The 22,582-nt window shown below is 42.7% G+C and overlaps 1 protein-coding gene across 1 annotated transcript; it reads left to right on the top strand.

Moving 5' to 3' along the window:
- Nucleotides 1-3,584: 3,584 nt before the first annotated feature.
- Nucleotides 3,585-22,215, top strand: KLF5 (Kruppel like factor 5). Its single transcript, XM_041419959.1, has 4 exons — nucleotides 3,585-3,900; nucleotides 5,822-6,698; nucleotides 7,844-7,903; nucleotides 20,296-22,215. Exons 1-4 carry the CDS (start codon nucleotides 3,685-3,687, stop codon nucleotides 20,472-20,474), a joined length of 1,332 nt encoding a protein of 443 aa, XP_041275893.1. The 5' UTR covers nucleotides 3,585-3,684; the 3' UTR covers nucleotides 20,475-22,215.
- The last annotated feature ends 367 nt before the right edge of the window (nucleotides 22,216-22,582 follow it).

The following is a 22,582-nucleotide window of genomic DNA, read 5'->3' on the forward strand; positions in this document are numbered from 1 at the left end:
AGACATCTTCCTGCGGCTTTCAAGCCTGGCTTAATTCAGTTGAGGTCCTTGGTTTTCCTTCACCTCACCATTATGAAACAACTTGTCCACATCTTTCCAGTCCTTCCCTGTGCCTCCAAACAACACGTGCAGATCCCTGTAACTCTGGCCCTGCTCCTCCCAGCTGGACAGTGGAACACCAGTACCCTTCCTAAGAGGGAGGTATGTCTTATGAAGCAATGAGTTAGGATACCAGAGAGCCTGTCTCTATCCTGGCCCCCCTGCTGAACTCCTTTGCCTCCAACCCCACTCCCACAAGGCAGTGCTCTGCTCCTCCACTGCCAAGCTCCCAACTGCCTGGGACTTGACATTTGTTCTTGTTTTCTCCTGTCTCCCCTAATGGGCATAGCACTACTAAGCGAATAGGAATGTACAGAACAAGAGAGTTCAAAGTAATTGAGTCTACATTCATTCAGAAAGCCTGGATCCTTGCCCACTCAGAACCTGCAGCATTGACATAGTTTCAGAAAGTTTAACCCTTTTCCCCTGAACCCAGTAATGCTCTTTCGAGTGTAGTGTCGCACTTCTCTTGCCACTGACCATGGACACTGAAAAGTCTCTTTCACATACCGAGCTCTAGGTGTTTACCAATCAATGCTGTATTCCTCCCTTTTTTTTTTGCTCTGCGGGACAATAACTAAAGACCTTGAACTGTCATTTTCAGAAGATGCCCGGGGACTTGTGTTGCAGAGGAATGATCACTTAGCAAAACTACTAAACATATCTGCCTAAAGTCTGTCTTACACAAACAGGGCTGTGCTGGGTTGAAAACAGCTTACTCGGTTTTCTGCTGCAAATTCATCTGTTAAGGTGTAAACTCACTTCTACCTCAGTCTGCAAAATCAGTGAAGAATTAGAAATGTTCCAAAATTATTACAGCTGTAAACTCCTTTTTTTCTTTATGATTATGAATTATTGCATTATGAATTTTTCATTAGGATTAATTTTTAACAAATTCTCATTTCAATTTCATTTAGGAGATTACATTAGTTGGCAGCTTATTATTGACTTAAAATTTGTAAATAAAAATTATTTGTTCAAAGAAGTTTAACATCTAATAACAGTGGGAATTCTTGAAATGGCCTATCAAATAATTTTTGTGTCTGGATCTAAAAGTGCATTTATGCTATCTGTAAAATAAGTAGCGCAGCAATATGTAGGTCAGATAAGCAGTGAATCTGAGCAGGAACAAGAGCCTATCTGACTTTCTTGTTTAATTGTTAGTTATAGTAGCAAAGTCAAAATAAAAAATTGCTCTTTAAAAATAATATAGTTTTTAGTCATCTTCCACCGATTGTTGCTTGACAAAAGACTGTAGGACACAGACCATCAGTAGCACAAAAAACATGGTGATTAGATTGGATTTATTCATCTGCAGTTCAGACCTAATTACATCCTTTCTAAAAAAATTAAAACACATTCAGAGATGCTTCTGAAAATGTTCATACACAGAGCTTTACTCTGTGATGCCATTCTAATTAATCTGCCAAAGCTTTTGCCAGGGCAGGCCCTTTATAAATGCATATATATAAAACAAAGCAAAACAAACAAAAATAACCCAAACAAACAAACAAAACTTTTGAAATTATCTGTTTATCATTCATTTAATCAGATGGAGAGAACACATGCAAATAAGGTATGCAAGTCTCAGAAACACTTCAGTTACTTACAGCCACAGGATTCATATAAATGCCTGGAAGTTACCAGTACATGCACAACATCGGACGCTGCCTAGTCCTAAGTTGTGCCTGATCTGTAAAAATTCATTTCCAGCCAGCAAGGTGTAGTATTGCTAGTTTTGCATTTTAAAGCTGTTAGAGAGCAGTTTATATTAACCTTGTCCTTTCAGATGGTCAAAAACACAGTTTGAAGCCTAACAGGGCTGACATAGGGGACATGTCAGGTATTCAAAAAGCGTAGTTTGAAGTTTAACCTTAAACTAGGGTAATGTGAAGGGCATTCACAAAAAACAAGACATGATTTTAAAATCTGATGGTTAAAACACGTGTTCCTACGTTTGAGTGGGGAACGAAACGCCAGCCATGAGTCTTCAGTAAAGGACACTGAAGTTGCATATTGCCTAAACGGGAATACGTGTTGGTGTCGGATGGAAATGAGCCTGCACGGCTTTAAATGCTGCGCTGACGGGAGTAGCCGGATCTACGTTAGTAATAACAAGCATCAAGAGGCTACATATTGCTAAACAGACAGTTCGTGCAAAGAAATGTTATGCTGAGCTCTTCCCTGGTTCTGTAATTAGCTTTCTGCATGCAGGCTCTGAGGCATTCTACTCGCTGTGGACTAGGCGGCAAAGGGGAGGAGTGCCAGGCTGACCAGACAAAATTTGCTTTTTTTACGTTTTAAAAAAGAACCTTGTCCGTAAACGATACGGGACAAATACGGGGAGGGGGAGGTTGCCAACATTTCTGTGGATTCCCAGACTCTCTCCCTGCAAACCGAAGGCGCACAGCTGACAGGGCCGGGAGAAAGATGGAAAGTTTGTGCTTTTTTCCAAAGCTCCACTACATGCTGTACTTTTCCCATACGACGTGAGCCGGTCGGTGTTGCACGAAAGGACGGCGTCCCTCCTTTTTCTGCTTCAGCGAAACATGCGGCAGCTTAGCTCACCGTTCTGTGTCTACGGGGAAATAGGCTTTGCGTCGAAACCACACCTCAAAACAAGTAAATAGAAACTTGCCTCATTTTGATGGGGGGAGGAGGTGGGGGGAAGAGAAGGTTCAATCGTCGCTATCTCTTTTCCTCTACCCGTTTTCCTTGTCCTCTGCGCTATTTCTGTAAAATGCTGAAAAACTTCATTTTCACAGTGTACGGGGTGGGGGGCGGGTGGATGTGTACTGCCGGGCTGATAATTATTAGCAGCAGGCTTCGAGTACGAGTTGCCTTCAGGACAAAAAATAATAAATCTGAACGACTGCCTTTAAAACCCTTTTGAAGATGAAAGGTAGGACAAGACAGTTGTTTTAAAGTGCCCACATTAGCAGTGCTTCTTTACAAGACTATAAATAATAGTACAAGCACGAGAGAAGCCTCGGCGGAGCGCCGCACTTGCTGAAAATCCGCTTTCACTCCGGGGCGAGCGCCGCGCCGGCCGCTCCTTTCCGGGAACTTTGCGCAGGGCACCGCTCCCGCACCGGCACGGGGATCGGGATCGGGATCAGGATAGGGATCCGGGATCCGGGATCGGGATCGGGATCGGGACCGCTCCGCCACCGCCGCCGCTGCGGGGCAGGGCCGAAGCGAGCCGTGCCGGACCGGGCGGCGGGGAGGAGCTGCCCGCGCTCCCCGTAGGCAGGGCGGGCGGCAGGGCCGGCCCCTCTCCGGGCTGGGTGGGGTATAGGGGGGGCCGGGGGTGGAGTAGGGTGAAATAGAGGCGGGCGTGTGTCACCGGGTAGATACCCGCGGCCAGGTACAGGCGGAGGCACTGACGATACGGAGTGGATGCGCTCTGGGCTGGTGCTCCTGGGCAGGGAGCGCACGAGCAGCCACCGCCCGCCCGCCCGCCCGGAGCCTGGGCAGGGAGCGCACGAGCAGCCGCCGCCCGCCCGCCCGCCCGGAGCCGCCCGCGGCTCACTCGCCCTGCGCCGGGGCGGGCAGCCCGTCCGCGCCGCGCCCGCCGCCAGCCCCATGGCCACCAGGGTGCTGACCATGACCGCCCGCCTGGGGCCCGTGCAGCAGCCCGAGGAGCCGGTGTTCGCACAGCTGAAGCCCGTGCTGGGGGCCCGGGAGGCAGCGATCTTCCCCGGAGAGGACATGAAGCAGCAGCCGCCGCCGCCGCCGCCGCAGCAGCAGCAGTTCCCGGGGGGCGGCGGCGCGAACCTGCCGGCGGAGGAGATGGTGCAGGTAGGCAGCGAGCACCGCTCACAGCCCGCCGGTGGGCTCTCGGTGCCCGCGCAGCCCCCGGCGCCGCGCCTCGCCCCGCCGGAGCGGCCGCTGCGGAGCGGGCGGGACTGGGTGGGGCCGGACTGCGGGGCGAGGGCGGCGGACACCGAACTCCGGGGCTGTGGCGGCAGCGGCAGTGGCAGTGTGCGTGTGTGCCCGTGTCGTGTTTGTGTGTGTGTGTGTGTATGGGTTCGTGTGTATGTGCGGGGGAGCGGCCACGCCGCCCATCCCGCCCGTGCGGAGTGCCGCGGAGCGGGGAGCGCTCCCGTGTTCCCGCCGGCGGAGCGCGGCGAGGCGGCCGGGGCCGTCCCGGGGAGGCGGGGGGAGCCGGGCTGCCCCCGCGAGTGTGTTGAAAGCTACAGCTGCTGCCTTCGCACTTGCCCGGCGGCAGAATTAGAGCGGCCGCCTGTCCTCCTCGCCCACGCAAGGAGTCATGTTCGGGGGGCGGGGGGCCGGGAGAGCACACGACTCACTGGTAACGGGGGACTTCCCAGGACTTTGTGCCCGTCCCAGGAGGCTGTTTGGGAACGGATCCTCAGGCAAACAGCTGGAGGAGCTAAAAGCGGGAAGGTGCCAACCGCAGCCGGGCTCCAGCCCGCGGACAGTGCTCGCTCCAGGGGCGGCTCCCCGCGCCCTGCGAGGCACCGGCGTTGCCCGGGTCGGCGGAGAGGGAGCCCCGGTGCCGGGCAGCGCTCTGTCGGGCGCTGCCTTTCGGTGCTGTCTTCCCTAACGAGTAAATAAGTTCCCGTCTTCAAAGCGAGCTGCCCTCGACTCGTAAACAAGAGCTGGAAAAAGTAGCCTGGCATGTCGGGGCAGATCCAGATCAAAGGGACGGGAAGGCGGCTGTGTTTGTTTGTGGTGTTTACCGGGGGTCTTTGAAGAAAGGTCCTAAAATCCACTTTCGGGCAGAGTTGCTGTTTGTCAGCTGCTTTCGCTTGCGGGGTGCTAAACGGGTCTGGTATGAGCGCTCTCTTGACAGGGCAGGGGGGAATGTAGCATTTGCCCACTGAAGACTGCATGGTAAATGTTTTGCCGATGACTGTACGCCAGTAATGTATAGGGCTCCAGCCACCCACGGATTCCCTCGCACTACTGTGCTAAGAGGGTGATTTTCCAGTAATTAAAGAGCTCTCCGAGAGCCGAGGCATGGATAGGGACATGTTTATCACGCTATTAGACAATTACACACTGCATAGATTATTATTGGTTTAAGTGTAGTCCTGGAGACACTTTACACAAAGAGTACTCTGATGTAGTCAACCCGTCTCCTTTTTATTCGATATTATTAATAACTTTACATTTTGGTGTTGTATTTCTAATTAGATCCCGTTCTTCTAGGGATGAAAAATAATGGAAGCATGGAAGTATGTTTTATATATGTATATAGATATATACATATATATATATAAACATTATTTGAAGTATTAGTATTCAGATAGTCAGCTGAGGATGTGGCTTTTACAGTTAGCATTTCAAAGAGAAGCGGGTGAAACAGATAGGCAGTCACCCTGCTCGAGCAGTGAATTCCAGAGCAGGAGATCTGCAGATTAGGCACAGCGCCTGTCACTTCTGTGCCTCGAACTGTCTTTTAGGCATAAAAGATGAAAAGTTTGTGTATGCTGAAACATCAGATCTGTCTTAATGTGTGAACGCTTTGTACCGTGACTTTATCTCCTTGTCCTTGATGACGTTGATCAGTGTGCTGATTGTAAAATCAAGCAGGTTTTCATTAGTGTGAGCATTTATAACTTCCTCTGTAGGTGTTTTGCGGCTGGATGAACAGTATTGCCTTTTATTTGTAAAGCCTCACATGACTTGGATGCCATCATCTTTCTTAGCTGGTAACAAACCATGTGGATTATGGTCTGTTTTGTCTTTGTAGACGAGATGTGAAATGGAGAAATACCTGGCACCTCAGCTCCCACCCGTTCCCGTCATCCCTGAACATAAGAAATACAGAAGAGACAGTGCCTCGGTTGTTGACCAGTTTTTCACTGACAGCGAAGGGTTGCCTTACAGCATCAACATGAACGTCTTCCTGCCTGACATCAGCCACCTGAGAACTGGCTTGTACAAATCTCAGCGACCCTGTGTAACCCACATCAAGACAGAACCATCTTCAGTCACCATCTTCAGTCACCAGAACGAAACTACTGCCCCTGCCCCTGCTCCCACTCAGGCCCTCCCAGAATTTACCAGCATCTTCAGCTCCCACCAAACTCCTGACGTGAACAACATTTTCATCAAGCAGGAGCTTCCTACTCCAGATGTCCATCTTTCCATCACACCCCAGCAAGGCCAGTTATATCAGCTCTTGAGCTCGCCGGATTTAGACATGCCCAGTACCACTCCTCAGGCAGCCGTGATGGACTCCCTCAACAATGTCTCCATGCCCTCAGCCATGGCGGGCCTTAACACGCTCTCCTCGGCTGTTCCACAGACTGCAATGAAACAGTTCCAGGGCATCCCCCCCTGTACCTACACCATGCCAAACCAGTTTCTGCAGCAGCAGGCCCCTTACTTCCCTCCTTCACCCCCAAGCTCAGAGCCTGGAAGTCCAGACAGACAAGCAGAGATGCTGCAGAATTTAACCCCTCCTCCATCATACGCTGCAACTATAGCTTCCAAGCTGGCGATTCACAACCCGAATTTACCAGCGACTCTGCCCATAACCCCCCAAAACATCCAACCTGTCAGATACAACAGGAGAAGTAACCCAGATTTGGAGAAAAGACGTATCCACTACTGTGACTACCCAGGTAAGCAATCTGTGCTAGAAAAGCCCAGCTCTTGCAATAAAGTAAAAAAAAAAAAAAAAAAATTTAAAAAAAAAAAAAAAAAGGTGTGAATATTAATGGATGGGGTATAAGTGGTTTTCTTCAGCTGTGGTCTACACCTAGGGAGAACCAAATAGTTCTTTGTCCAAGTAGAATTTGTCTTCGTCACTGTTTTGAATGGAAGACTCTCACACATTCGTTAAATAATTGGTATTCTTCATGTCATTTGTCATTCTCTTGAGCTGATTTTACCATGTTACAAAATGGAGACTCTATGAAAATGAAAACATAAAAATTTTGGGCTTTGCTAATGTAAATCAGTGTGACTGTCCAGTATTCATGATGGAGCAGAGGCTCAGTTTGTCCAGTGCAGTACAGCTCTGTTTGAATTTTCTGGCACTGCAAGAGTAATTTCAGCTCCCAGTAGCCAAGGCCAGAGCCATTCTTCCCTGTTACAAACAGGAGATTCAGCTGCCCTCATAAATCCATTAAAACGATCTCTGAAAATTGTCCACAGATGGATTGCCTTCTGCATTGGAGGGGAAGAGGGATCTGACTGTAAAGTGTGCTTCCATGTAGTGCGTGATCCCAGATACAGGGCGTGCACACCCGATGTAAGCGCAGAAATTGCTGCTCCCCCTTTACCAACTCTGGGTGCCATATCACCCATTCGGTGTGCCTCACAATAGATGCCCAGTGAAAGAGTTGTGTTGAGCCCTGGGTGACAATGACACGGAGTCTGGCTTGATCAGGTCCTATTGGAATTTAAAAAAACACCAAAATCAGATAATCCCCCTCTGCTAAGTTGTTGACTTAGGTAGCAGCTGTTACTGTGCATAGATTGTAGCAGCTATTGGCCTATATACTACATTACAAAGCAGTAAGTTGACCAGAAACATACATGTTTTTCTCTTTTCTGTGTCAAGCAACATATCTCTAAGAGCATTCTGTATAGAATTTTGCTTCTAAATGGCAAAAACTGTGCCAGAAAGTGGTAAACTTTAATGTGTCCAGATAGTACCCCAGCACTGAATGAGAAAGTTTAAACATAGTGTGGAGTGTTTCTATTCTCTCTACTGAAACCTCTTTGCTTTTTTTTGTTGGTTTTTTTGTTTTGTTTTGTTTAGGCTGCACAAAAGTTTATACAAAGTCTTCTCACTTAAAAGCGCACCTGAGAACTCACACAGGTATGTATGCACTCGCTCTCTCGCTGTCTCTCGTTCGTCCGTGGCTGACACGTTTTCTGACAAAGCAATCACGCTGGGTCTGCCAGCTTCTCCCTGTTTTCTCTAGAGTGCTGTGGACAGACTGGCAATTCAGCTACAAAATATTTGAGGATTGGTCAGTGAGAAGCAAAATTTGTTTTACTAATGCAGTTTTGTTAAACCTCAATGGAACTCAAAATAGCTGACAACGCTATGGAAAAAGCTGACAAGTAGACGGAAACTTTACTTTTCAGTCTAAAATGCCATTGAAGTGTTAAAAAAAAAGTCTTATTTCCTCCCCAACTAGTGAATTAAACATAGTAAAGATGTTCTACGTTTGAAGATTTATCTGAGTAGATAGAATTTTCTGGCTTGGGCTTTCTTTCTGACCTTTTAGGATTATTAATCTTACAATTTTTCACAAATGTCATGAAAACTCCCAAGATATGTCCATTTACTTTGTCCTTGACACTAAGTCAGCTTTATTATTTTTTTGAAAGACAAGTGGTTCTCCATGTTTATTTTTTTTAAAAAAAGGACATAATTTAGATTTTTTTAATTTTTCATTTTATCAGGGAAAGACATTAAAATGAAGAAAATTAAAAGTGTCAGTGTGTCACAGTTGGTTTTTTCTACCCTGATCAAACTGTGCTTGCAGCTACAGAGGCCGTCCCTGTTCCTGGAGCCGCGAGGAGCGGAGCTGGGGACAGTGTTGGTTGTGTGGGCGCAGGAGCTGTGAATGCTGAGGACAGTGGCTGGGAGGTGGAACTGCCCCAGATGCTCTTCCCAAGTGTTCACCTGCTGAGGCAGGGGGGAGAAGGGCAGAGGGAGAGAAGGAAAAACACATAGCTCACCACCAGCACGTCTGAAACTGTTAAGGACAGTTCTTTGCTGGGATCTTGGTACAGAACCACTCATGCTAAATTGGTGAAAAGCACATGACTTGATTTTGTAAAGAAATTAAATGAAAGGACTGTGACTCCTGTTTTCAGAAGTGAGTGTGAGCCCCAGTTCTTTTATGCATGGGCTTAGAATCAGAGCAAAACACGAGTCACAGTTCAAGCAACTCTGTTATTGAAGAGGAGGACTGTGCCATTCAAGGAGTGAGTTTTCACCTAAGCTTAAATCAAAACTTGTCCAGAGCTATGGTCTAACAAAATGTTTTACTGTCTCTCTGGAAACAAGGCCTTCTGTTCAGCAGCTATTATAAATGGATTGTTAGATTGTTGTAAAGAAGTTGAGACCATGCTAAGTGTTACTAACGAAATCTTGTTTTCAGAAATGAAAGTTACCTGTGTTGTACAGTGAAAAATTAAAAGCAAGTGTAGAAAATTATTGTTTTGCATTAGGGACAGACTAAGCACCAATGCTGTTAAAAGTATTCTTAATATATAATCACTTGCTAGCAGTAAGTTTAGTAAGAAAGGAATATTTTCATGAGGCTGCAAATCTGAGTAGTGTCAGAGACTAGAATCCCAGTTTAATAATCTGTAAATTTAAGTGTACGATTTCCACTTGCGCACTTCAGCCAGGAACTAAATACCAGTTTTAAATATCTTGATTGCTATTATAAAATAACTAGGAAGAGAGATAAAAGCAAAGCTTTAGTCTAAACATTAACACTACGTAGTCAGCATTTGAAATGAATGCTTTTCCTTTTTTAAATCAATTTGTATCTTTTTCTGTGCCTTGAGCGGTAATGACTTCAGGGTTTACAAAGTTAGTTCTTGTATGCATAGCAATACATACCTCACGGCTAGCATATATTGCTTAGGGTCACTAATGTTTATTGTTACCTTCACTTTTTTACCTAGAAATGTGGATAAAATGTGCAAAGGTCAGAGGAGCTGATGTATTCATGGAAACAAGAATGTTGTTTTAGATAAAAATCTAGTGAACTTAAGCAGGTCTGTAATACAAAGAGTCTTCTGGGGAGGTGAATGAAGGGATAAACTGTCTAAAGCGTGCATTACATGCAAGAATGTGAGTCCCGTATCCTGTTACCTGCAGTATTTCAGAGTTTGGATTAGTTTAACTCTCCTGAATATTGACTTCATACTTGAAGATTTCCAGCAGCGATTCTGATCTCTGCCTTAACATACGATTGAAGTGTGTTTCAAGAGCCAGATCTCTGACTTAAGGTTTGATGGATTAAGGAATGCTAAAGTAAAGGGGTGCAAACTCAGGGAAATCTGTGAAGTTCCTCAGCCTTCCCCAAGAGTGCAAGGGAATCTTGCTATTGATCTCGGCAGGGATCGATGCCGAGGGCTAAATTAGGGGATGTGCCGTTGTTCATCCCATCCCCCCAGAACTGTGAATTCATACAGCGCTAATAAGTTTTGATTTTTCAGTTTTAAAACATTTTTAAAGGACCTTGTGAAGCTTTTGCCTTCAAAGTCTAAAGCAAATGTCACGTAAGCCGTTTTAATAAAGTTGTGTGTGATATTCTTTCAAATCCCTTCAGGGATAGCAGACCTGTTTATCTGGCTAAACCCGTTCTTTAGTAATCATGGACCACTGAAGTTGTTCTCTCCTTATTCTTAGTTTCTTAACAATACCTTTTAAAATTGGCTGCAGTCTCTCTCTCATCCCAACCAGTCCCCGCCCTTCTCAGCAATCTGTCATCTTAAAATAAAAGAGCCTGCAGCAAAGTTTGTCTGCCATTAAAAGTCAAGACAGACCTCATGGTTTTCCTTTTGTATTGGAAAATCTCAGCCTTTTCACCGTATTTATTTAGCAGCCTTTTTCTTCTGAAAAGCTTTCCCTGGGTTTAGTAGATGATCTCTGAGAACAAGCCTAAGGGAAATGTTACTTTTGATAGATGGAATGTAGGCTGTACTATATTTTTTTTAGTTCAGATGTGAACATACTGTCAGATTTTACAAATTACATCTAAAAAAAACTGTAGGAAATGGGCAAGAGGAAAATCCTGTATCTTTTTCTTCTTAGGTGTTCCCGAGCTGTTTACCTTACACCAAGTCAGGTGGTATAAAGTGATATAGTTATGCTGATTTAGTGTAGTTACACTGGACTCTCGCTGTTGATCAGGAATCTAGTGTTCCTGCTAAGGGCTAAGACAGGGTTATGTGTTTGTGCTGGTTGCTGAAGCAGGCACACACTTTTCTTTCCCAATGTAATGCTTTACCATGTGTTAACGATGAAATAAATTTTAGTTGGTAAATTGGCAACCCCAAACCAGAATGTGAACAAAGGTTCAAGTGTTGAAAAGATACAGAATGTTGTTCGTCGATTTCCATGCTCCAGTTCTGGAGCAGATGTGCAGTACTTTTAAGGTATTTTAATACCTTAAAACACTTCAATGTGATATCTGAATTTGATGTTAGTTACTTCTGAAACAGGTAAAATGGTATTCAGTATTTTAAAGTACCTATTAAAACATCTTTCAAAACAGGTAGAATTTTTGACCTTTTGAAGCAGATAGTTTCTTTTAAAATAATGTTACCTGTTCGTCATGGAACAAGTTTTGTTTCGTACACGGCATTGCGCAACTGCTGTATCTAATGTGTGATGAGGGGGTTGTGCGTTTATCACGGGCTGTTCAGCAGCAAAGCCACCTGAAAGCTCTGGCATAACAGCCGTATGTCCAAACTGAAACGTGTGCCAAATCTCCGGGAAAAGCAGTTACTTGCGTATTGCAGATAAACTTCATTTAGTTCTTCTGGCATCCAAGTATATACACATATATGTCACGTAATCATTCAGAAGCAGCAGTCCTATAACGTGTCCGTTTAGATTTCTTTATATGCCAGGCATTTGGATTGTGGATATTGACTATTGGCTGTGCAGGCACCTGGAATACCATGCCTGTTCACTACCTGTAATGCTGCAGAACAGCTGGCTACGGGGTCAGTGGGGAGGTTAATTATTTCTGTGAGCAGCTGCACACTTCAGAATTGTGTATGTTCTTAAGAGGAAAATCTGTGATTGTTTTGGACACATCAAGGCACGCACATTGAGGACATTTTCCAGCTGCGTACTGGTTTTCCGTATACAGAGTCTTTGTACAGGCATGTTCTCTGGTCACATGGTGGGCTTGCCATTAATAGTTTCTAGCATTAACTGCAGAACTATTTCATCTCTATCTATAGATCTAGCTTGTATTTGGTGATGGGAAGTGGAAGCCGAGATAACTCAAGAGAAATGGCATTTTCCTAATGAGATGCACTCAAAATACTTCCACTGTCCCTGGTTATTTCAAATGTTTATATAGGCATGGAACAGCTGCTGACTTGTGCGGTTTGTCAAGGTGTTAAACGTTTTATTTTATTTTAGATCTCTGCCTCAATAGATCCAGAATTAGAGCGATGGTGAATCAGAATTAGAACCAGTTGTAAGCAGTAGACTTCAGCAGACCCTGGACTTGGTGCTCTCAATTCACCATACCTGTATAGGGACACTTGTTCAGGGTAGTGTCATTTGCCCAGGAATTCAGGAAGAAGCCTGGTTGGGAAGGGAAGACAAGAAGTAGTTGGGCTCCTGCTGGAGGAAAAGCACATGGGGAAAACATGTATGAACTCAAATCATAATGAGACTTTGGTGAGGGATTTTGCTCACGGTGTGCAAATGAGGAATAGAGGCTCCAAAAGACTCTGCCTTGCTCATGGTTGCAGCCGTAGCAAACCTTATCCTGAAATCGTGAAAACAGCAATTAAGTAATACTTCTGTGCAGATCCAGCTTCTTTGACCTGTTAAATGGATGAGTTGCATAGATTACACTTTGAGGAGCTGTCAGTAAATGCCATCACTGATAGAGAGACCATAAGGAAAAGTAGAAGAGAGTTAAAGATAACTGTTGACAAAGTGCATTAAAGTGCAGTGTTGCTAGACACTGCTGAAGGGTATGTTAGTATCTTTTATTTATGAATTCTGCTAAATCCATTAGTTGCCTGTGTGAGAAATGGAAGTACATTATTTTCCTGTGCAAACCACAATTTAAGGGAAAATAATGCATTTTTTTCAAACACTTCATGAATGATCACAGGCCTTGGGAATAATTGATCTGGTTCTTCATCTGCAGTCATAAGCAGAATGGGAAGTGTTTGAATGTGTTGCTCAAAAGAGGCTGAAATGTTAGCAGCATAAACCTAAATTTTATTTAAACATTACTGATCATTCTCACCAGTATCCAGCATAAAATTTCTATGAAGCAGGAATTAAATTCCAAGGTGTCAGGTGAGGGTATTCCAGTTAGATTTCAGATACTGAAAAGAAAAGCCTAATATTTTCTTTTTGATTAAAAGCCTAGAAAGTCCCTCTAAGCATGACAGCTTAAAAAAACTGTTGTTTCTGTCAATTGCTCCCTGAGAGGATTAAACTTCAGTTCCAGGATATTTGATTCTTGATAAGGAAACTGTTGACCTAAGAGACCAGCTTTAAATATAGTTCATTTTGAGACCGCCCTACATAGGCTAATAGTCCCAAGATTCACAGCAATTGCCAGTGATTAAAACTTTCCATTATTTGATCAGACATTCCTTATTGTAATTAATTTCTGAGGCTTGACTGGGACGACTGACTCCTGGTTCCAGCCAGGGTAGTGTGTTGCTCGTTGTTTGTTAGATGACCTGCACCTCCCATTGGTGAAAGATTAGAAACATTTAAGTAATGTCCTAGTTTAGTCTGAGTATCTTGGTAGCAGCATTCCTGTCCTGTCAGGCTGCATTATTTATATTCAGAGATCTCTTAACAACTCTGATTAAGGATATATTAAAACCTTTGATTTTGGCGACTGTACAGTGCTTTTCTTTGAGTTAAAATACCTTTAATGTATTGCTTTTTTTTTTTTTTTTCTTTTGGTGTATGTGTGCATACAGTAGATGGAAATCTGGAAGTTCAGAGTATGCGTTTAATAAATTCCGTTTTAAGAGCACCTCTTATCTGACTGTACAAAAGCCAGTGTTATTGGTGAGAAAGCGAAAGAGCAGTTCTTGTACCACAGGCGTAGGTGAGGAAATGTGTTCTTCAGCACAGGATGTGTAGACACAGCCGTGCACCCCAAATGGCATGGATTTCTTATAAACCTACTTTAAAAAATTCCTTTCCTCTGTGTTTGCATATCTCCTTGAAGAGAGACCACCTCTGTTAAGACAGAATGTTATACCAGAAAGAAAATAAACTGTTGCGCAGGGCAGTCAAGATTCCCCACTAATCCTTGAACAGCATAAGACAACACTTAGCAAAATAAGTGTGCTTCTAGCACTGGTGGGAATGCTGAGAAGGTAATGCCTTCTGCACCTCTGTAGTCAGACAGTGAATTCCTTTGACTGTCCTCTTTGATCACCAGTGAGTTATCGTTTATTCCTGTTCATGCTTCATTTTTCAGTGGCTGGACTTTGTGCTGAGCTCAAAGCTCTCTGTTACAAAATTCCTTAAAATGCTGTTTCATTGTGAAGTATTATTTAATAGCACCCCTTTAGCCACTGCTCTGGTAGGCAGAGACCTTATTGCATTTAGAAGTGTGCTGCATATGTTGCTCATTCATACCATTTGTGGATGAATGTGTCAAAGACTACATTTGTTCTGTCACACACAGAATAAGCTGGATGTACCTGGCTTGCTATCAGTCCTCTCATCCATCTCCATCTTGGACAACTGAGAATTTTAGTGCACTAAAGATCTTTTAAACACCTGAAGAATTACTTATTTTAAAAATCTAGCTTTCTGTTCTTTCTCAAAAAAACTCCCCAAAACCAGACCTAGAATCTGCTTTTAATGATGACTGCAGCACTTAGCACTTAGTCAATAAGAGAAAGAAGATCTGATTTTAGGTAAACGTTGGGAGCAAAAAACTTCTGAATGCTTGCAGGCATACACCCCAGTAGCTACTTTCAGGTCCAGTCAAAACTGTGGTGCTGTTAGCTAGGGAAACACTATTTCAAGCAAACTAAAACAGAAAAAACATTCCATTTGTTCTTATTTTTTTTCTAAAATTTGAGGCTATGTCAGGAAATTAAGATACCTGATGTTAACATGTGAAAAATTTGAAAACATGCACCAAAAAGCTTTGAGACAACATAAATCTTTTTAATAATCTGTTTTAAAGGTGAACATGATAAAGGTTATGTACATAGCTGGTGCAGTTTTGGTACAGAAACTTCTGCTTTGTCTGCCACAATTTTATCACACCTCCCTGAATATTTTTTAAGTCCAACCACTTGCTGCTAGAAATAGTAATAAGCACAAGTAATATTAAAATGATTGCAAGACTGGAGGCAGGGGGGCTGTCTTTATACTTTAATACCCTTATGAGCTGTAATCAGGTGTTGTGATTTTGGAGTCTCTGAAAAGTGTACTATTTGTTATTCCTTAAGGAAGCTCCAAATTCACTGCTCTGACAGAAATTTCTGATAGCAAACCAGTGAAGTTGCAAGCATTGGCCGGTGTAATATCTGTATTTGGATTTCTGCATACCAATAGAGTTACCTAACTTCAGGTTTGAAAATCCAGCCCTTGCTGTTTACAACTTTTTTTTTTTTAAAGAAAGCCGTCCTGGCAGTGAATTGCAGAAATAGTCATAATACTCTTTGGTGAAATAAGGAAGCTTATTTTCTTCTTAATGGGGAGATTCATCAATAACTGAGTCTGTCAGTGACTTGTTTTTTCCAAACAATTTTAAACAGAAACATGTTCTTCAACAGAGGCTGCGGGTTGAAGATAGAGGGTGTCTTCAAAATGACCGTCTCCCCCCGCAGTGGTGGCACTGTGCCTTGCCCAAATGAGCATGGCCATGAGGGTCGCTGCCAGCGACTAGAATTAAATGTTAGGAAAGCCACTGGTGCATTTTGACACAACTGAGTCAGAAGATAAATTAAAGGGAGAAGGGGCAATGCAGTGTGTGTACTTTACTGGTCCAGACCGCTCTCCTGTGGTATTGATAAGAAACCCGAACCATGGGATCTGCTGGGGGAGGTTTTATCTGTTGAAGTGGCTGGCTGGCGTAGCACGTTATATGTGAACATCTAAATGTCTTTTTTAGGTCCTTGTAATCTCACAGCATTATAAATAATTTTTTAATAACAAATAGACATTTTGGAAGCAAAATAGTCTCCTTTCAGGTAAACTCCCTTATCTCTTGCTGCGTGCTTTCTTTAAAAGACTTTCCAATCTAAACACTAGGGCTTAAAATGTCTGTGCTGAAACACAAGTCTCATTCTCATGCTCCACAAATGTATTTTTTTTAAACTGGAGAATGGATACATATCAAGAGCTCAAGAACTTAAAAATATATTTTGTGATGCATAAGCCTAGCAAAATATTTTAAACCATTGATACTGGAAGGAGGTTGTGTAGAAATCCAATTAAACTTATGAAATCCCTATCCTGTTGAAGTATAATTTAAAGGAAAGCAGTTCTGTTTCCCAGAAGTGCTGTGTATAATATTTCTGGCTTGGGAAGAAAGGGTTGGAGTGTGCTATTTGGCTGGAAATCGGTACCAGCTTCCTCCATGGTGTTTTAGTTGAACAGTGTTGACATTCTAACAAATCCCGTGGAAGCTCCCCTGAAGTGGAGGAGTTAGCTGTTTTCTTGCTTTTACAGTGAAATATCTGTTTGATACCATGATCGTGTTCCAATAACTGAGCTGTACTGCTCTTGTGTTTGATGACCAGTGGCATTCTTGGTTTAACACCCTATAGAAACCCTAAATTGCTGGAGGAAAACCAAATACTTCTGAAACTTTACAGCTACTGTATTTTGTACAATCATTAAAGTAAACAAATCTTACATTACTATGTAGCCAACGAAAACAGTGGATAAAGAGTTCAGTGTCCCTTGTTTTGTATACCTGATTTTTTTAAAAGTAAGTCTTCAACCCAGATTTCTCCAATTTTTAAAGTCAGCCCAGCAAAGAAGTAGGGTCACTTCAAAAAATATGTAAGACTCTTTTTCCCCTTGCTTGCAGGAACTTAAAACCAAATTCTTATTTCTGCTAAATGACAAAAGGCATGTGTATAGGTTGAGAGAGAGAGAACACTACCAGCTAGTTGTTCTTCTGCTTGCTCTAAAGGAGTGAAAATTAATCTCCACCTACTTTTTTTTTACCCCCCTTCCTCCTTGTCCAAAAGGAAAACATTTGAAATTGATTCAATTCTTAAATAAAACTTTCCAACGGAAACTAGCATTACAAACATAGATATTCAGTATTTTACCCCTAGGATTTATTCAAAATAATCTGGGCCTCTACACTGGCACTAAAAATATTTTTTCCAGTTCTCACTGTTGGCCAAAGCAGGGGTTAAAAGCAGTGTTATGGCTTTAATTTCCAGTGCATAAAAGTAACACTATTAAAACAATCTGAGTAAGGCACCAGCTTGTTGCCTGTGCTCATCCCCTGAGCAGCGCTTGGTTTAGCTCAGGTCTGCAGCAGTCTGCCAGCAAGGAGGAGGTGCTGTTCTTCATGGCGCTGCCTGAGCTTTTCCCTGGAACAGCGCTGTTGTCCACGATGATTCGTGGCTGTGGCAGGCAGTGGTGTGACCATGACAGTGTGGTGAGCTTCTAAACAGCGTCTCTACAAAGTTGAGTGCCCTGGAGTTTGGTGAGGGTCCTGGCTGTGGGATTCAGCATGGCCTGGGAGGCTGTAGCACCCAGCAGGACACAGGGATCACTGCTGCCCAGACTGCCGGCACGCCGGCACTTCCTCTGCCAGGGGCCTTCACAACACCTGCTGACACTGCTCGCGTGTTAGGAGAAGTTTTAAAAGGGGACAGCTTTTTTTGTTGCTGTTCAGACTCTGACAGGGTCAGGTGTCACCTCCACAGGACAACTTTGAGGCTGCTTTTACAGTGCAGCACAGTCCAACACTCAGTGAAAGTTGCATGTACTTCATACCTCCTCAGTAAAAACTTGGAAACAGATCTTAATCTCCAGGTCCCCATTCCATTCCGGTCTCGATATTCCTAGGCTTTTGTTAATTAGTGCTGTTTTCCTGCACTCTTTACATTCTCAGTCATTCCTTGTATAATTCTGCAAAACACACGAAGAGGCATTTGGAGTAGATGGAGGGCTGACTGTGTATGCTCTCCCTGGACAGTGAGGGTGTCAGGCTCACAGCATTGTGAGTTCAGCGTCAAGTATAATGTGGCAGCTTTGAGTGAAAACTTCTAAAGAAGAATTTAAAGGAAACAGGGAGAAAAGAAGAAAGAAAGGAGGAAAACAAATAAATACACTGTCTAAATTAAGACATTTCAAATACAGCAGTAATACTTTTGTGTAACCCCTGTGTATGCACATGTGCTTTAACACAAAGTATTCAAAGATCATCTCCCTGGTGCTGTGCCTTTGGATCAGCAGCACAGGCTTTTACTGCCTCCATTGTTTACCCAATTAAAATACATCGAGGATCATCTATATAGTGCAAAAGATCCCTCACTGAATAGGGACCTTTCCTGTCATTCTACTGTGAAGACCAAACGTGTTAACTGGATTAATTGGTTGTAAAAAAGCTTTACACACCGGGTTTGAATGAAATTTGTATTTTAGCTTACAGTATGTGTTGTTGCACAGAGCAAAAAAGAACCCTCTTTTGAGGGTATGATAGATCATTCACGTCTTCAATCAGCATCAGAATTTACTCTGAGTAAATTCAGAATTTACTCTGTGACAGAAATCTGTGATGATTTCTCTTCTGATTTGTGATCCACCGAATAATTGCGAATTCTGTGAGAGGTGATGCCGGGCTCTTGTCTTTCCTAAGGAGTGTTATGTTTCCACCATGACTTCAATAAATCCCAGTTGCTGTTGATGCAAAGAGATTGTTGGTTGGGTGGGTGGTTAGTTTTTCTTGAAAAGGTCTAGTTCTGGTTGTGACAACACCTGCCTGTACAAAGTCACATCCCCATTATGAGCAAAGGGCTGTTCTGCACTCAGTAGTAGATGAAAACTTTCTAGCTGATCAGACAAAGCAGTAGAAACTCCCAGACAAAAGCAGTTTCTTAATTTCATCTGCATGATAAAGAAGTGCCTTTGAAGTAATGTTTTGGAGCTTCTCAGATGGTGTTACCTGCATAACTGATGCAGAATAAGCACTCTGAGTGCAGGATACTGGCCCCTCTCTTTCCTCCATGGTTGTGTGTGGTAGTGGAACAGGGAAAAGTAGGAGGCACTTCACTCTGCAGTAGGATTGCGCTGTCAGTGTAAAGGTTTGGGACCAGTGGAGATGTGGAAGATCTGTAAGATGGATTAGAAAGAACTGTTTGAAAAGCTCAGCTTTGGTCAGTTTCTGTTCCAAATGAAGCTACTGCCAAGTGCTTTGATATGCTCAGTTTTCTTTATCTTCTTGACAAATGGGTCAAATTAATACAAAATAATACAGATAGCAATTCACTCTCCCAACTGCAAGTTGTTTTTGTCAAACAACATCAAACATTAACCTCTTTATTTATATGAAGCTTGCTTGTGTGGTGACATCATGCCCACACAAGCTCCTAGGCAGGTGTACGTACTCATGTAAAATTCTGGTTTCACACAGAAGTCATCATGGCTTTGTGACTTCATATTTCTCTCATTTCAGTAAACACCTGTAAATTGTAGGCATGCTTAAAATACTGTGTTTCTATTCTAAAATGGATGAACATGAACATTTCAGGTGCCTGGGCTGGTTGCTGCTGTAACACAGCAAGTTTTGAGATGCCATGTTCTTCCTGCGTCAGTATAGACTGCTGAAGACATCAAGAACTTGCCATCTTAAAATATGGCTATTTAAGCACCTGATTAAAGAAATTTCATTCTGAAAATGGGTGCTTTGAACTTGGAGGTGCTTTCTCCTCTTTATTGCTAGCCCCAGGCAGGATACCACAAGTTTTTATTGCTTGTGACATTTTAGGAAACACTATGCCCGTTGTGTTTGTAGCACACTGTGCCCCTTTCTTCACACATCGGAAGCTCTTGAACAGATCTACACACTGCAAAGAATCCTTATAGAAGTCTTCTTTCCCATTTCAGACCTCTTAAAAAAGCACTGTGCAACTTGCCCATTTTTGAAAGGTGCAAAGTTAAGTTACAAATCAAGCTTGATTGTCACATGAGACTGATTTTTTTTTCCCCTACTCCCTCTCATACTGTGGTGAGTGTAAAGGAGCAGGTTTTGTTCTCATGCAGGCTTTTTAACTCCGCATTTCTGTACCATAGCTCTCTTCAATTTGCATGTTTGCAAGTTTTGTACATTTTAATGAGGTATTAAATCCCATTTTCAAGAGCTGGAAAAACAAAAGAGCTGTTAGTTTGGGGCCTGATGAATAATTAGGATATGCCAGCTCCTTGTTGGTAATGGAAGAGCAGTGCCGTTCGGTGCGGACTCGTGTTGGTTTTCTGCTGAGGAGTGGCAGCTGACAGCTCCATTTCTGCGTGCTCTGTTCCAGGTGAGAAGCCCTACAAGTGCACATGGGAAGGCTGCGACTGGAGGTTCGCGCGCTCCGATGAACTGACGCGCCACTACAGGAAGCACACAGGGGCAAAGCCCTTCCAGTGCGCCGTCTGCAACCGCAGCTTCTCCCGCTCCGATCACCTGGCGCTCCACATGAAGAGGCATCAGAACTAGGAGCTGGACTGGTCGTTGAGGCTGTTCTGTATCTATGCAATTTCCTATTGACTCTCGACATACAACTGAAATTAGTTGAATTTTTGAGTGTATCCACTTAAAAGAGATCTGAAAAGGAACTGGAAATGTATATTTTGTATATTTATGCAGAAAAAGGGAAGACACTGTATCACAATTACCAGAGTGTTCAGTCGTTTGTTTGCTTTCATGATGTATATGGCTTTAGTCAGCAGGTTTCATCTCTTTACAAGTATTATATCTCAACACGTTGCAGCTTTATACTTTTTTTTTCCCTCTTGCAGTGTTTTGACCAAAGCACTGTCATTATTGTGACAATGTTTAGTAAACAAATTAACGAGAGGATGCAGATGAATGCACACAGTGGAAAAGCCATGAACTGTAATCTGTCAGGTTTTTACTGGACATACTTAAGTACATGTGGGGTTTTTTTTTTTTAATGTTAAGCCGTTCTGTGGATATAAAATACATAGAAAAATTCATAAACAGCCATAGAACAAAGCATTTTTGTTCTGTGTGTTGCATGTTTGCTATGACAAAGATTTTGTAAATATGCAAATCAGCTTTTTAGGTTTAATACAAAAGTTTTCTAAGAAACATCTGAAAAAAGCAGTTGTTTTACATTTGATAACATGGCACATTTATAAAAAAAGTTACTTAAATACCTCTCAAAATAGTACCAGTTTAGTCAGATGTTTTGTACCTGATAATCAATGGTGTGCACTGAATATTCAAAGCAGGAGTTTGTTTTCAAATTGCATAAAAGGGCAAAACACGGAGAATGAACTGTAAAGTCAATGTTGGAAGCTGAAATAGTGGGGATAGTTAAAATGAACACAGAATGTTAAACCTCTTACCATAAGCTAAACTTAATATCGCTTTAAAAAGAAGGATTTAGGATACAGTTTTCATACACAGACATACTAAGCTGGTTCAGCACCAGTATGATCTAGTTTCATGTGGCTACTGGATGTAATTTACTAGAAAGTAAAGGATACAGTAATTTTTTTAAAATTACAGTGCAGTTTAGTTAATCCACTGTTCAGATTGACACATGCAGGGAAAAATTTTCTGCTTACAGAAGTATCTGAAACTCCACTGAAGTCAATGAAATGGTGCCCTTTTATGCTAACAATGACTTTGATCCACCGTGCTCAGCCTTGAAATCGTAGATGGAGGGCCAAAGATGAGGTTAGACCAGGAAGGATTTGGCCAGACAACAGGAGAAAACCAAACAAACCTAAGAAGTGTCTGAACTTCACAAGCCGTAATACTAAGCTGTCAACCAAAGGCTAGAATAGACAATCAAAATACCAAAAAAAAAAAAAGGGTCTTGCAGGAAAACCTAGCTTTGTTAAAACTGTTGTTTGTCTTTATTTATTTGTGGTATATGATAGACTTCTTTTTTTAAGACAATTTTACGTATACTTGATAAATTATAGTTTTGTTTGTTATAGTTAGAAATGTTGCTCTCAATGTAAATAGTTGACAAATGATGTAAATAATTTTGTAAGGCTTCAAATGTTTATACGTGGAAACACATGCAGAAATTGGTTGCTGTTTTGCTTCTTTTGCCTCCCCCCTACCTTATTTTTGTATTGTGGTATTTCCTATGCAAATGATGGAGCAAACAGCTGTATAGTTGTAGAATGTTTTGAGAGAGAATGAAATCGTTTATATATAAAGACTTTTTTTTTTTTGCAAAATAAAACAAAGTGCCTAATGTGTGTGTGCGTGCATGCACTTTCTCTAGCTCCTGACAATGAAAGTTCTGTGTTTTGCAGTAGAAGCTGGAAATCATGACAGTATTAAGCAAAGAATGTCTATTCTGCATAGGGACTGCCTCTTTGGAAAGTACCTGGCGCTTCTGCATCCCGCCTATGAAAACGATACATGTGAAGGGATAAGGGTTGGTGCTTTTCTGCCATCTGAGCTTAAAAGGAAGTGACTGGTTGCCTGAAAACGGTTGCAGTTGTCCATCCACAGTAGCGTTATTGGAAATCAAAGGTACCTGTTGGGTGTATAGAAGTATCCAAATTCTTCACACTTTCAAAATGGTTAAAACCTATTCACACTCATCAACAGTGTTG

Source organism: Onychostruthus taczanowskii, unplaced genomic scaffold (assembly GCF_017590055.1).
Source record: "Onychostruthus taczanowskii isolate IOZ18803 unplaced genomic scaffold, ASM1759005v1 scaffold62, whole genome shotgun sequence".
In the NCBI taxonomy this organism is placed as follows: Eukaryota; Metazoa; Chordata; class Aves; order Passeriformes; family Passeridae; genus Onychostruthus; species Onychostruthus taczanowskii.

Excerpts from the sequence above, each read along its gene's own strand:
- KLF5 (XM_041419959.1), top strand. The coding sequence starts at position 3,685 with ATGGCCACCAGGGTGCTGACCATGACCGCCCGCCTGGGGCCCGTGCAG. Across the intron at positions 6,699-7,843 it reads CCACTACTGTGACTACCCAG|GCTGCACAAAAGTTTATACA; the intron begins GTAAGCAATCTG and ends TGTTTTGTTTAG. Across the intron at positions 7,904-20,295 it reads GCACCTGAGAACTCACACAG|GTGAGAAGCCCTACAAGTGC; the intron begins GTATGTATGCAC and ends GCTCTGTTCCAG.